Genomic DNA, 15,185 nt, shown 5'->3' on the forward strand with positions numbered 1-15,185 from the left:
ATAAATTCTTACCTGTTAGTTTCAGTGGGATTCATCTGAAGAAATAATCCACATAATGCGTCCTTTAATTTTATCCAAAACAGTGTCTAAATGGTGAAGAAAAGTCCCTATGTACACAGCTGTGCCATGAGAGCTCCTCTCCCCCACCAAGTCTTGGCAATTACATTATACCATCAGCCACAAAGGCATAAAATAAAATAATGTTAAAATTAGTCCTTTTTTTTTTTTGTGTCGAGCACACGGTAACACTCACTGTAGCGTCCAAAGTGAACCTGAACTACACTACCCACAATACTCCCTGCGTCGACCGGCCATCATGTTTGGCGCTTAATGATGACATCATCAGCAAACAATAAGCAGCCAGTCTGCCACAAATACACAACAGACGGACTAAAATGTTTGATTTTCGGGTTACAAACATTTTTGAATGTTAAATTTTGCTCACTTTACCGGCAAAAAATGTTATCGGACTGAAAGTTATCACAAGTAAATTTATCGGAAAACAATTGGTCCGATGATGATTTTAGAACTCATCTGAAGAGCTAATCCGCTAGCAAATCATTAGCTTCGATAATTATCTGTTATCGGATTAGCTGAACTGTGCCCACCACTGCAGGATTCTATACAAGCCCCACTGTACGAGTACCACAATAAACAATTTAACGTTCCACCCTGAATGTAAATCAATGAGCTTGAGAAATGACTCCCGTAAAAATCAGAAATATCAAATCAGAAAGATTTGTCACTGTTACTTATTTCGAGGTTAATGTGTTGTAATCATTATAATATTTTGATGTTGTTGTGTTAGGACTGTCTCACCGAAGCCTTGGTGCTGTTGGTGTATGGCAGTGGCGTGGCCAGCCGTTCAAAGTCACCCCCGTTAGAGCCCACTCGTGTGAAGGAGTACGAGCCCCGAATGTAGGGGTTACTGCCCCACAAGGAGCGCAGCACGCGCCTCGGCTTTGGAATGTTTGGGTTGCCTATGGTAGAAAGACAGATGGACAGAAAGAGAGTAGATATATTTGTAAAAAAAAAGAGAACATGTAAACAGATGATTGTTTGTTCAAAACTCAGTGACCATCGTACGAGAGCGATGTGACACTGCACAGCTGCACTTCCTGGCGCATGTAGCGAATAGTGCATGGGTCGCCTTGAACTGAGGGCTTTCTGGTTTCTGGAAGGCTCCAGCATTTTGCACATCAGTTGATCAATTTTTAAGATATGAACAAAGAAACCTTGAGTGAAGGTGGGGCTGTGATATTTTACCGAAGTCTCCCATCTACTCACACAACCATACTGAGCATCCACAGAGACACACAGGATCTTGCCTGTGTTTATCATAGATTGTATGTGTAGTGGACAAACCCCCACCCAGAGGCTTTCAGACAAACCAAATGATGGGAGCAAGTATTAAAATGTATGACCAGCATACTGGGACCATGGTCCTATGTTGCAAAAGGGTGGATTGTCGTCTCTGGGTCAGGGGAGAGTTATTGACCAAAGTGAGGCAGTTCAAGTATGTCAGGGTCTTATTCTTGAGTGGGGGTACGATGGAACGTAAAACTGACAGATGGATTAGGGCTGTGTCTGAGGTCCTGCTGGCACTGTACTGGACCATCGTGGTGAAGAAAGAGCTAGCCAACACGCAAGACTCTTAATTTACCAGTTAATTTGGAATCCTATCCTCACCTGTGGTCATGAGCTTTGGGTAGCGACCAAAAGAACAAGGCTGCAAATGAGATTCCTCCATCGAATATCTAGGCTTACACTCAGGGACAGGGTGAGATGCTCTAACATCTGGAAGAGACTCAGAGCAGAACCGCTGAGTCTTCGCATTGACAAGACTCTGCTGATCTGGTTTGGGCATGTGGTTAAGACTGCCCCCTTCCACTCATGTCAGGGTGGAAGCCTGGGGAAGACCCAGGACACACTGGATGAATTATATCTCCTAGTTAGCATGGAACACTTTGGAATCCCCCAGGAAGAGTTACAGCACTTGGCCAAGGATAGGGAAGCGCGAGGTGAGCTGCTTAGTCTGCTGTCACTGTAACCTGGACCCAGAAAGTGGCGTTAATGTCACCAAGCTATCGATATCATGTAATTTGTGCTAACGTTGCTAACATACAAGTTAAATAATAGTGAACTCTCACTCATTGGAAACATTGGAGCACAGACTTGGTGGATGGTCCATTAGGACAAATAACCTTACAGTAAGCCATATTATCTTAGATATTTGTAATGAAATACTTAGAAATGACAAACACGATCAAGTCCACAGAGACAAGCAGGTGGACACCTTAAGCCGGCACACTATCACTAAAGCGATCATGCCACAATTATTCATAATGTTATACCTTAACATGAAACTGAAACTGCTTGTCTAAAATCACCTCCCACCCCCACACAGTTGTCATGAATGAGGAAATGGTACAGAGACCAAAACAAGTTTTTGTATCAGGCTGCAAATGTATTTTTTGTTCTGCTGTGAAGCTGGACATTTTAACATGGTCATCTATGGGGAGTGACTCTCTTTTGGAACAAGTCTCAAGTGGCCAGTCAAAGAACTGCAAGATTTGGCACTTCCACAAGGTCTTCAGTTTTCAGAACTGGAGGTTGACACTTGGCAATCATGTGCCTTTATTTTATATTATTATTATTATTATTATTATTATTATTATTATTATTATTTTAAATGGATTTTCTAATGTTGAGCCATGAACATGAGTCAGTCTATCACGTTTGTCCATTTTGTGCCCATTTTGCGAGTTCTTTTCCAGGAGAGATTTCTCTCTTGTACAGGATGTGATGCACAATATTAAAGGGGAGCAATCAAAAGTCATTTAAAGGCCCTTTTCCTTCAGCCGACACATCACTCACAGGCTTAGTGTGATTCACTGACACAAAACAAACACCTGAGTCATTCAGTCATGTCTGCACAGTTCTTCACAGAAAACGCGCTTGACGTCACAGCTGGAGGTTATGTCAGTTGCTATTGATGCAACACTTTGATCCCGTGTATCTCAGGGTTTGTCTGAGTCACTGACTCTCAGCCTGCTGAGGTTATTGCGTTAGCTTTGGTAAAGAATATAATTGCTATAAACATATTCTTGACAGGATGATGACTAAATGATGAGATTCTCAACTCTGTAAATACGTTTCCTGTCTGCTTTGATGTTTGTGTCCTCACCTGTAAAGCGCCTCAGCAGCTCACTGCAGATCTCGGACACCATTTCATCATCGCAGCGCTCCATGTGAAGTGCCTCCTGCCCACATATCCAGCCGCTCAACATGTATCCGTAGCGCTCAGGTGGGTAGAGAACATCAAACCTGCAGATCTTCTTGTACCACAGCTCCTCTGGATAGGCCAGCTGTTCCAGCTGAGCCTCGTCCTCCCACACAAATTGAATGCTGTTGCATTCCGGGCTCCAAAAGGGCTCAGCGAACTCTAAGAATATCTTATCAGTGGTGCTGATGCCAAGCTTCTGGATGGCTTGGACCTTGTCCTCTGGCAGCGATGGGGAAAACATGGTCTCGTGGCTCTGCTTCAGCACACCCAGGGAAGCTGTCACGATCACGTGATCGGCTTTGATCCACTCCTCGTCTTCGCACTCCACGTAAACAGGGTGCCCTAGGATAAGAGGGTCCTCGTAAGGTTGCCAGCGATGGTTGTTTTCATTGTGATTGCTGGTGCTGCTCTTGGTGATCACCTCCTCGTGATGGGCGGAGTAGTTCCAGTGGATGCAGCGGACCGGCTTGTTAAGGCAGATGGTGTGGGAGGGGATATCCTGGGCCAGCAGCTCCACAATCTTCATGAAACCTCCAGGAATGACATAATGTGCACCTGGGATCTCGGTCCACTCACCAAATGCACTCAGAGACACCTCATCCATGCTGGGAGAGCTGCTTTCACAACTCTCCACCTGAAACAGGAGAGCAGAGAATATTAAGACAACTCAAGCTCATGTCTGGGGAGGAAAAAAAAAAAAAGCAAAAAAAAAAAAAAAAAAAAAGCTGCAAAGATTTCTGACATCCACCAATCCGGATCCAGATCACCTCTAAATTCAGTCGAGTCTTCCATGACCTAATATCTATCTGTGGTGCAAATTTGGTGAGAATCCATGAAGTAGTTTTGACGTAATCCTTAAAAGCCTATAAAGAGAAACTTGATCCAGATCCAGATCACCACCAAAATTTAATGGAGTCTTCCATGGCCTAATATGTATCTGTAGTACAAATTTGGTGAGAATCCGTGAAGTAGTTCAGACGTAATCCTTCAAAACCTATATAAAGTGAAATCTCGAACACTCAGCCACATGGGGTGTGCAGCCAGTACATTCTGAGTGCCGGTCCCAAGCCCGGATGAATGAGGAGGGTTGCGTCAGGAAGGGCATCCGGCGTAAAACAAGCCAACCCAACTATGCAGACTCAGAATCGAATTCCCATACCGGATCGGTCACGGCCCAGGTTAACAACGTCCGCCACTGGTGCTATTGCCCAACAGGGTGCCGGTGGAAATTGGGCTACTGCTGGGCGAAGACGATGAAGAAGAGGAGGAAAACGTTGCCACGAACAGCGGGAGAAGAAGAAAACTAGAAGGGTGGAAATGAGAGCGGGGACTTTGAATGTTGGTAGTATGACTGGTAAAGGGAGAGAGCTGGCTGATATGATGGAGAGGAGAAAGGTAGACATATTGTGTGTGCAAGAGACCAAGTGGAAGGGAAGTAAGAGCAGGAGCATCGGCGGTGGGTACAAGTTGTTGTACCATGGTGAGGACAGGAAGAGAAATGGTGTTGGGGTCATTTTAAAGGAAGAGTATGTTAAAAGTGTGTTGGAGGTTAAGCGAGTGTCTGACAGGGTGATGAGTGCGAAGTTGGAAATTGAAGGGGTGAAGATGAATATCATCAGTGCATATGCCCCACAGGTAGGTTGTGAGATGAAGGAGAAAGAAGATTTCTGGAGTGTATTAGATGAGGTGGTGGAGAGTGTGCCCAAGCATGAAAGAGTGGTGATAGGAGCAGACTTCAATTGGCATGTTGGTGAAGGGAACAGAGGTGATGAGGAAGTAATGGGTAGATATGGTATCAAGGATAGGAATGGGGAAGGACAGATGGTAGTTGATTTTGCAAAAAGGATGGAAATGGCTGTGGTGAATACCTACTTTAATAAAAGGGAGGAGCACAGGGTAACATATAAGAGTGGAGGAAGGTGCACACAGGTGGACTACATTCTTTATAAGAGATGCAAGCTAAAAGAAATCACAGACTGTAAGGTGGTAGCAGGAGAGAGTGTCACTAGACCGCATAGGATGGTTGTTTGTAGGATGACTTTAGAGGTAAAGAAGAAGAAGAGAGTGAGAGCTCAACAAAGGATCAGATGGTGGAAGCTGAAGGAGGAAGACTGTTGTGTGAAATTTAGCAAGCAGGTGAGAGAAGCACTAGTTGGAGGGGAAGCAATTTTGGACAACTGGAAAAGTACTGCAGATGTGGTGAGGGAGACAGCTAGGGCAGTACTGGGTATGACATCTGGACAGTGGAAGGAAGACAAGGAGACTTGGTGGTGGAATGAAGAGGTCCAGGAAAGCATAAGGAGAAAGAGGTTGGCGAAAAAGTTTTGGGATAGTCGGAGAGATGAAAAAAGTAGACAGGAGTACAAGGAGATGCAGCGTAAGGCGAGAAGAGAAGTGGCAAAAGCAAAGGAAAAGGCATATTGCGAGCTGTACAAGAAGTTGAATAGTAAGGAAGGAGAAAAGGACTTGTACAGATTGACCAGACAAAGGGACAGAGCTGGAAAGGATGTGCAGCAGGTTAGGGTGGTAAAAGATGCACATGGTAATGGCTGACAAGTGAGGAGTGTGTGCTGAGAAGGTGGAGGGAATATTTTGAAGAGTTGATGAATAAAGAAAATGAGCGAGAGAAAAGGCTGGATGATGTAGTGAGAGTAAATCAGGAAGTAAAAGAGATTAGCAAGGAAGAAGTGAGGGCTGCTATGAAGAGGATGAAGAGTGGAAAGGCAGTTGGTCCAGATGACATTCCAATGGAGGCATGGAAATGTCTAGGAGAGATGGCAGTAGAGTTTCTAACCAGATTGTTTAATAAAATCTTGGAAAGTGAGAGGATGCCTGAGGAGTGGAGACGAAGTGTGCTGGTTCCTATTTTCAAGATCAAGGGTGATGTGCAGAGCTGCAGTAACTACAGAGGCATAAAGCTGATCAGCCACAGCATGAAGTTATGGGAAAGAGTAGTAGAAGCTAGGCTTAGAAAACAGGTGAGGATCTGTGAGCAGCAATATGGTTTCATACCGAGAAAGAGCACTACAGATGCAATGTTTGCTCTGAGAATACTGTTGGAAAAGTACAGAGGACAGTAAGAGTTACATTGTGTGTTTGTGGACTTAGAAAAAGCTTATGATAGGGTGCCAAGAGACGAGTTGTGGCATTGTATGAGGAAGTCTGGAGTGGCAGAGAAGTATGTTAGGGTAGTGCAGGACATGTACAAGAATAGTGTGACAGCGGTGAGATGCGCAGTCGGAATGATAGACTCATTCAAGGTGGAGGTGGGATTACACCAAGGATCAGCTCTGAGTCCTTTCTTGTTTGCAGTGGTGATGGACAGGTTGACAGATGAGATCAGACAGGAGTCCCCATGGACTATGATGTTTGCAGATGACATTGTGATCTGTAGTGAGATTAGAGAGCAAGTTGAGTCTAGTCTGGAGAAGTGGAGATATGCTTTGGAGAGAAGGGGAATGAAAGTCAGTAGACGCAAGACTGAGTACATGTGTGTGAACGAGAGGGAGCCCAGTGGAATAGTGCAGTTACAAGGAGTAGAAGTGGTGAAAGTAGATGAGTTTAAATATTTGGGGTCAACTGTTCAAAGTAATGGAGAGTGTGGTAGAGAGGTGAAGAAGAGAGTGCAGGCAGGGTGGAGTGGGTGGAGAAAGGTGGCAGGAGTGATTTGTGACCGAAGAATATCAGCAAGAGTGAAGGGGAAAGTTTACAAAACAGTAGTGAGACCAGCTATGTTGTATGGTTTAGAGACAGTGGCACTAACAAAAAGACAGGAGGCAGAGCTGGAGGTGGCAGAGCTGAAGATGTTGAGATTCTCTTTGGGAGTGACAAGAATGGACAAGATTAGGAATGAACATATCAGAGGGACAGCTCAGGTGGGACGGTTTGGAGACAAAGTCAGAGAGGCGAGATTGAGATGGTTTGGACATGTGCAGAGGAGGGACCCAGGGTATATAGGGAGAAGGATGCTGAGGATGGAGCCACCAGGCAGGAGGAGAAGAGGGAGACCAAAGAGGAGGTTCATGGATGTGCTGAGAGAGGACATGCAGGTGGTTGGTGTGACAGAGGAAGATACAGAGGACAGGGTGAGATGGAAACGATTGATCTGCTGTGGCAACCCCTAACGGGAACAGCCGAAAGACAAAGAAGAAGAAGAAGAAGTACAAATATAGTGAGAATCCTTGAAGTAGTTCAGACGTAATCCTTCAAAACCTATATAAAGTGAAATCTTGAACCAGAATCTGGATCTGGATCACCTCCAATATTTAATGGAGTCTTCCTTGGTCAAATATGTATCTGTAGTACAAATGTGGTGAGAATCCATGAAGAGGTTTTGACATAATCCTTCAAAACCTATATAAAGTGAAATCTTGAACCAGAATCCAGATCTGGATCTGGATCACCTCCAATATTTAATGGAGTCTTCCTTGGTCAAATATGTATCTGTAGTACAAATTTGGTGAGAATCCGTGAAGAAGTTTTGACGTAATCCTTAAAAGCCTATAAAGAGAAACTTGATCCAGAATTCAGATCCAGATCACCACCAAAATTTAATGGAGTCTTCCATGGCCTACAACCCCTGGCAAAAATTATGGAATCACCGGCCTCGGAGGATGTTCATTCAGTTGTTTAATTTTGTAGAAAAAAAGCAGATCACAGACATGACACAAAACTAAAGTCATTGCAAATGGCAACTTTCTGGCTTTAAGAAACACTATAAGAAATCAAGAAAAAAAGATTGTGGCTGTCAGTAACGGTTACTTTTTTAGACCAAGCAGAGGAAAAAAATATGGAATCACTCAATTCTGAGGAAAAAATGATGGAATCACCCTGTAAATTTTCATCCCCAAAACTAACACCTGCATCATATCAGATCTGCTCGTTAGTCTGCATCTAAAAAGGAGTGATCACACCTTGGAGAGCTGTTGCACCAAGTGGACTGACATGAATCATGGCTCCAACACGAGAGATGTCAATTGAAACAAAGGAGAGGATTATCAAACTCTTAAAAGAGAGTAAATCATCACGCAATGTTGCAAAAGATGTTGGTTGTTCACAGTCAGCTGTGTCTAAACTCTGGACCAAATACAAACAACATGGGAAGGTTGTTAAAGGCAAACATACTGGTAGACCAAGGATGACATCAAAGCGTCAAGACAGAAAACTTAAAGCAATATGTCTCAAAAATCGAAAAATGTACAACAAAACAAATGAGGAACGAATGGGAGGAAACTGGAGTCAACGTCTGTGACCGAACTGTAAGAAACCGCCTAAAGGAAATGGGATTTACATACAGAAAAGCTAAACGAAAGGCATCATTAACACCTAAACAGAAAAAACAAGGTTACAATGGGCTAAGGTAAAGCAATTGTGGACTGTGGATGACTGGATGAAAGTCATATTCAGTGATGAATCTCGAATCTGCATTGGGCAAGGTGATGATGCTGGAACTTTTGTTTGGTGCCTTTCCAATGAGATTTATAAAGATGACTGCCTGAAGAGAACATGTAAATTTCCACAGTCATTGATGATATGGGGCTGCATGTCAGGTAAAGGCACTGGGGAGATGGCTGTCATTACATCATCAATAAATGCACAAGTTTATGTTGATATTTTGGACAATTGAAAGGATGTTTGGGGATGATTAAATCATTTTTCAAGATGATAATGCATCTTGCCATAGAGCAAAAACTGCAAAAACATTCCTTGCAAAAAGACACATAGGGTCAATGCCATGGCATAGGGTCAATGTCAATGAGCAGATCTGATTTGATGCAGGTGTTAATTTGGGGGATGAAAATTTACAGGGTGATTCCATAATTTTTTCCTCAGGATTGAGTGATTCCATATTTTTTTCCTCTGCTTGGTCTAAAAAAGTAACCGTTACTGACTGCCACAATCTTTTTTTCTTGATTTCTTATAGTGTTTCTTAAAGCCAGAAAGCTGCCATTTGAAATGACTTTAGTTTTGTGTCATGTCTGTGATCTGCTTTTTTTCTACAAAATTAAACAACTGAATGAACATCCTCTGAGGCCGGTGATTCCATACTTTTTGCCAGGGGTTGTAATATGTATCTGTAGTACAAATTTGGTGAGAATCCCTGAAGAGGTTTTGACATAATCCTTCAAAACCTATATAAAGTGAAATCTTGAACCAGAATCCAGATCTGGATCCAGATCACCTCCAATATTTAATGGAGCCTTCCTTGGTCAAATATGTATCTGTAGTACAAATTTGGTGAGAATCCGTGAAGAAGTTTTGACGTAATCCTTCAAAACCTATATAAAGTGAAACTTCATCAAGAATCCGGATCCAAATCACCTCCAAAATTTAATGCAGTCTTCCTTGGTCTAATAACCATCTATCCATCCATCCATCCATTTTCTTCCGCTTTATCCGGAGTCGGGTCGCGGGGGCAGCAGCTCAAGCAAAGCCGCCCAGACCTCCCGATCCACACACACCTCCCCAGCTCCTCCGGGGGAACCCCAAGGCGTTCCCAAGCCAGCAGTGGCGGGCACACTTCCGATAATCCGATAACAGATAATTATCGAAGATAATGTTTTCATTATCGGATTATCTTTATAGGTAAATTTAAAAACCATCATCAGAATAATTATCTTCCGATGAATTACCATCCGATAACTTTTAGACCGATAACGTACTAAACTAAGGTGAACAGTGAAAAACATTTTTAAAACTGTTAAAGCTGTTGAGACCTACCTGTTAAAAGTTTCCTAATAGGCATGTTGTTCTATCCTCTGCAATCAGAAACCACTCTATCATCTGTAAGCAAAGGAGAACTGGTGACCAAAAAAAAAAACATTTCTAATAATGTAATAATAATAATCGCAATGTCACCAAGTCATCCAGAGGCATACAGGTTTAACTTATGGTTCAAATTTTAACCACTCATTTTAGACAAGTTATTTAAAATTATTGTCATGTCTGAAGTTTATAAAGTGAAAATATCAGATATATGTTTTCGTTTTAAAGTAATGTGCTAATTTTTAAGGTTTTGTGAGCACATGCTGTGCCAGGCAGCAATGCATTATGGGTAGCATAAGGTAATCTCAGACGTTCACGACAGGACAAATGCATTTCAGACACTCTGTTCAGGGTCCACAGATAACAGCGTTAAACTCTAGTGCCTAAAACTCTTGTGAATATATTCTCTGGGTTTACAGACGTTAGTGTATTTGCGTTTGTTAAATTCCACGCATCTTAAATGTAGCAGGCACGGATTAGCTGGAATTTTGTTTGACATTTTTTCAAGGCCGCTACTGCCATCTACTGGCCAGGAGTGTTCATGGCAGTATTAAACGTCTGGGTACATGGCTGCTCTCAAAGTGTTGGTATTGTCCATTGTCAAGGCACTTTTTGTGTGCATATATTTGTTAACTTTGTATTCTAAAACTACGGTTAGTAATTCCGACTCCTTATCGGTCCACACGAACGAGGTTGGCGCCATGTTTTTAGTTTTTGTGGAAGTGACGACAAGAGAATAAGGCTCCTGATTGGATAGAATTTTAATCAGTACCGCCACCCAAAGGTTTGGCAGACCAATTACAACACATTTATACGGTTTGATGTGGCTGGATTTTTTTTTAAACGACGTAGTGTGGATGAACTTTTTTCCCCAAACTGAAAGGGTAAGATATTCGGTTTTACAAATACCCGACAACGTGTGTACATGGCCTTATGTCTGTGAAAGGCACTATATAAATAAATTTACTTCTTACTTACTAATATTGAGTGCACGTTTTACAACATCATAAAAGTTTTAAAACATGCAATTGCGATGACACTTCCAGGGCTCCGTAAAAATGCCTGTTTTTACAAATAAAAATGGAATATTTTACAAAAGCACATTTATCTTTAAACCAACACATGACACACGTCACATTAACGTGTTGGTTTACATAATGGATTACTGAACCAATCACTGTTTAGCACTTTTACCCAGAATGCTTTGCGGTCTGTGTTTGTTACAAAACCTCAGAATTAGTGCCTTATTCAACATTAAAAGATATATGTTATATTTTAACTTTGTACAAATGACAGCAGTGACATTAATGGAGTTATTCTATCAGTATTTTCAAAAAACCATAAGTTAGTATGACTTTATTTTTCAAGACCTCCGCCTGACCAGGGTGTTGAAATTGATAGGGAGCTGGCCTTATGTCTGCTCTTGGTGTGCCTCTGTGGTGGGAGCACTGTTGTAAACAAGAGCTTCCAACAGGGGCAGAATGTTGAAAGAAAAATGATTATGATTAGTAAAGAGTTGATTACGTGGGTGTTCTCAGGATTTGTCTGTGCTGCTTCCTGCAGGGAGCAGCATGGTCTAACATTCATTGATTATTCTTCAGGTCTTTTACCGCTTTTGATGCTTTCAAAAGCGGTCGTGTTAAAAATCCATTTCAGCTCTTTAGTAACTGCAAATGTCCCATAAACAACACCAGAATTTATCGGTTATCAATTATCTGTACCTTCCGATACATTTTTGGGTGGTTTATCAGTTTTATCAAAGATAACTTTTCAGTTATCTTATTATCTGTTATCGAAGTTAATTTTTTGGTTATCTGTGCCCACCACTGCAAGCCAGCTGAGAGATGTAGTCCCTCCAGCGTGTCCTGGGTCTTCCCCCGGGCCTCCTCCCAGTGGGACGTGCCCGGAACACCTCTCCAGCGAGGCTTCCAGGGGGCATCCGGAAAAGATGCCCGAGCCACTTCAACTGACTCCTTTCGACGTGGAGGAGCAGCGGCTTGAGTCCGAGCTCCTCCCAAGTGACTTGAGCTCCTCACCCTATCTCTAAGGGGAGATAGCGTGTATCCTAATATCTAATATCCATCTGTGGTATAAAATTGTCAAAGCCCAGTAGTAGTAGTAGTAGTAGCAGTAGTAGCAGTAGTTTTGATGTAATCTTGCTAACAGACAGACAGACAAATAAATTAATAAAATAATGGATGCAGATGATTTTATTAGATCCTTGGCGGACGTAAAACAATTCAATTTATTTCATTTATATAGCGCCAAATCACAACAAAGCTGCCTCAATGCCCAAATGAAACAAGAAATCTGGACTTTTGTTGACTTTCATTGGCACCGTGTAACCTTTGCGCAGCTTCATTCCCACAGCTGGTGATTCGTCAGGATTTTTAAACTCTTGAAAAATTTGAACAAATGCTGCCGAAAACCTCAATTCATCCATATTTCTTTTTGCTGTCATTCTTGGCGGTTTCTCATCATTTGCTTTTTCGTTTTTGTAATGTTAGCATTTAGTTTGACTTTGTTTGACCAGCTGAATGTTTTTTGTGAGCACTGCTGTGGAGGAGAGATGCAGCTCCTCCACGGGCGGTGCTGGTGTGCTTCTGCTGCTGCGTGTGATGGGGCAAGTACGGCTGCTGTCATGCCTGGCTGGCCATGAAAAATTTGTCTGCCTCCTCCGCCAGCACACAGCAGTCCGTGATCGTGGTGTTGTTCCAGCACTGTGCGCACCTGAGGAGAAACTTTGCCAGGAGCTGCAGCATTCTGTCCATGTACTCTGAAGGGCTTGCTGTCTTCTAGGCCGTGCAGAGAGAAGATCCTACTGGCCCTTTCAGTCTGACAGTTCAAAAGGTTTGAGGAGGTGATCCTTGATCGCTGCGTATTTGTTCGCAGTGGGGGGAGGGCTTTGCAGGAGTGCGGTCAGCCTCGTTGCTGTGTGACGCACCTTGAGGCAGCTTTGCAAAAAAAAAAAAAAAAAACCCAGTAGCACAACAGACCAAAATTATGTTTACCAGAAAGAAATTCATAAGTTAAAAAATCATTTGAGAAAAAACTTACAGTTTTACAATGATCAGAAGCAATTTAGATCCAGCCAACTTTCATTTTGTGAAAAGACAAAAAAACAGTCTTAACATAAGATGTGAGAAAGCCTATGAAAAAAGTGACAAGTTGAACGTGAAGTTGAACACTAAGGGAAGAGAAAAGCACCTGTGTTGTTTGCCCAGACAGAAGGACCGACTTTGAAAAGAAAACAGAATTTTCTTGACAAGTGAGGACAGTGTGCTGAGGAGGTGGAGCAAGTGCTTTGAGGAGCTGATGAATGTAGAAAATGACAGAGAACACTTGGTGATGGTGAACAGAATGAATCAGGAAGTACATATATATACATAGCCTGTGAGACTATGCTGTTATGGGAAAGAGTACTGAAACCTGGACTGAGAGGAGAGGTGAAGAACTGTGAGTAGTAATGTGGATTCACGCCAGGAATTAGTGGCCTGGCAACGACCTGCTAGTACTTAAATGCCTGGGCACAACCCACCCACAACTAATTGTCATTCAATTCAACCACACCACGAATTATCCATAACTTTATGACTTAATAAAATTGAAACTAATGAGTTGTGAAAATTCACCCCACTTACAGTTGTCACAAATGATGAAATTAGCTAGAAAGCAAAATTGTTTTTGTACCAGGATATATCCATATTTATTTCTGCTGTAGATTTGGACATTTTAACATGGGAGTCTACGGGAATAGATTCACTTTTGAAGCCATTTGCGGAACTGCAGGTTTTAGTATTTCTATTAAGATTCATTTTTCAGCACTGGAGGTTGACATTGGGCTGGGTCAGCGCAGATGTATGTGAGGGTGGTGCAGGATATGCATGAGGACAGTGTAACAGTGGTGAGATATGAAGCAGGAATGATGGGAAGATTCAAGGTGGATGTAGGTGTGCATCACAGATCAGCTCTGAGGCCTTTCTTGCTTACAATGGTGATGGATCAGGCTCCAACCTCCTTCGACTATCATGTTTGCAGATGATGTGATTGGTTAGGACAAGCCTGGAGAGTTAGAGCAACACATAGGGGAGAAGGGAAGTAAAAGTCAGTTGAAGGAAGATGGACTACATGTGGAATAGTGTGGTTGCAAGGAGTTGAGGTGGTGAAGGTTGATGAGTTTAAATACTTGGGGCCAACTTTCCAAAGTAATGGAGAGTGTAGTGAGACTAGCTATGTTGTCCAGCTTAGAGACGGTGGCACTAACAGAAGAAAGACAGGAGGCAGAGCTAAAGATGCTGAGTTTTTCCATGGGAGTGATGAGGATGGACAGAATCAGGAATGAACATTTCAGAGGGACAACATAGGCAGTATAGGACAGTATGACATGAAAAAGTCAAGACTGAAATGGTTTGGGTGTGATTAGACAGGACGATGTACATCCGAAGAAGGACACTGAGGGTGGAGGCAAAGAGGCGGCAGTGGGGGAGGATATGCAGGCGGTTGGTGTAACAGAAGAAGATGCAGAAGACAGGGAGAAATGGAGACGGATGATCTGCTGTGGAGATGCTTAATAATGAAAGTCATCAAAAGAAGAAGAAGAGATTGTTTATTCATTTATTTATTATGGAATTGGTGGGATGATATTTGAGAGATATTCGGCACCTGTTTTAGTCTTACCTGTCACACACTCCATGACACAGAAAATTGAATCGATGGTGGCTTAGTGATTAGCGCTGAAGGGGGGGGTTTGTTACAGGGCAGCATTACGTTTCACCAGGTGTGTCTAATCCGGCAACTGAGTGTATAATTGTAGCCAAATGCAGTAACATTACTAACTCTCTCTCTCTCACCCACACACAGTATCACCTGTCACTGGATGACTGTATTTAACGTCTAACCACTACAAGCCATTCAGGTTCCGTTATTATGGAACACTTTACTTGGATTCGTCATAATAGTGACATGATGACATGTAGGTGTCATAAACATTATGTCAATGTCATAAACATTTATGACTTCTGTCATTAAGTGTCATTCAGTTTTTGTAATGATAAGTTCACAACTTGGCATACAACCAAAGACCAAAAGACCAAAGAGAACTTCTGGTCATGTCACTTTGATTAAAATCAAGTTG

At 42.5% G+C, this 15,185-nt stretch overlaps 1 protein-coding gene across 1 annotated transcript in view; it reads right to left on the reverse strand.

Annotated features, from left to right (window-relative positions):
- smox (spermine oxidase) overlaps window positions 1-15,185 on the reverse strand; it is a 50,141-nt gene that overhangs the window by 6,989 nt on the left and 27,967 nt on the right. The window contains exons 5-6 of the mRNA XM_034187817.1: window positions 3,188-3,920; window positions 820-980 (exon numbers count right to left, since the gene is read on the reverse strand). Coding sequence (XP_034043708.1) covers window positions 820-980; window positions 3,188-3,920 — 894 coding nt within the window. The remainder of the gene's footprint in view (window positions 1-819; window positions 981-3,187; window positions 3,921-15,185) is intronic.

Source organism: Thalassophryne amazonica, chromosome 15, assembly GCF_902500255.1.
Source record: "Thalassophryne amazonica chromosome 15, fThaAma1.1, whole genome shotgun sequence".
Lineage (NCBI taxonomy): Eukaryota > Metazoa > Chordata > Actinopteri > Batrachoidiformes > Batrachoididae > Thalassophryne > Thalassophryne amazonica.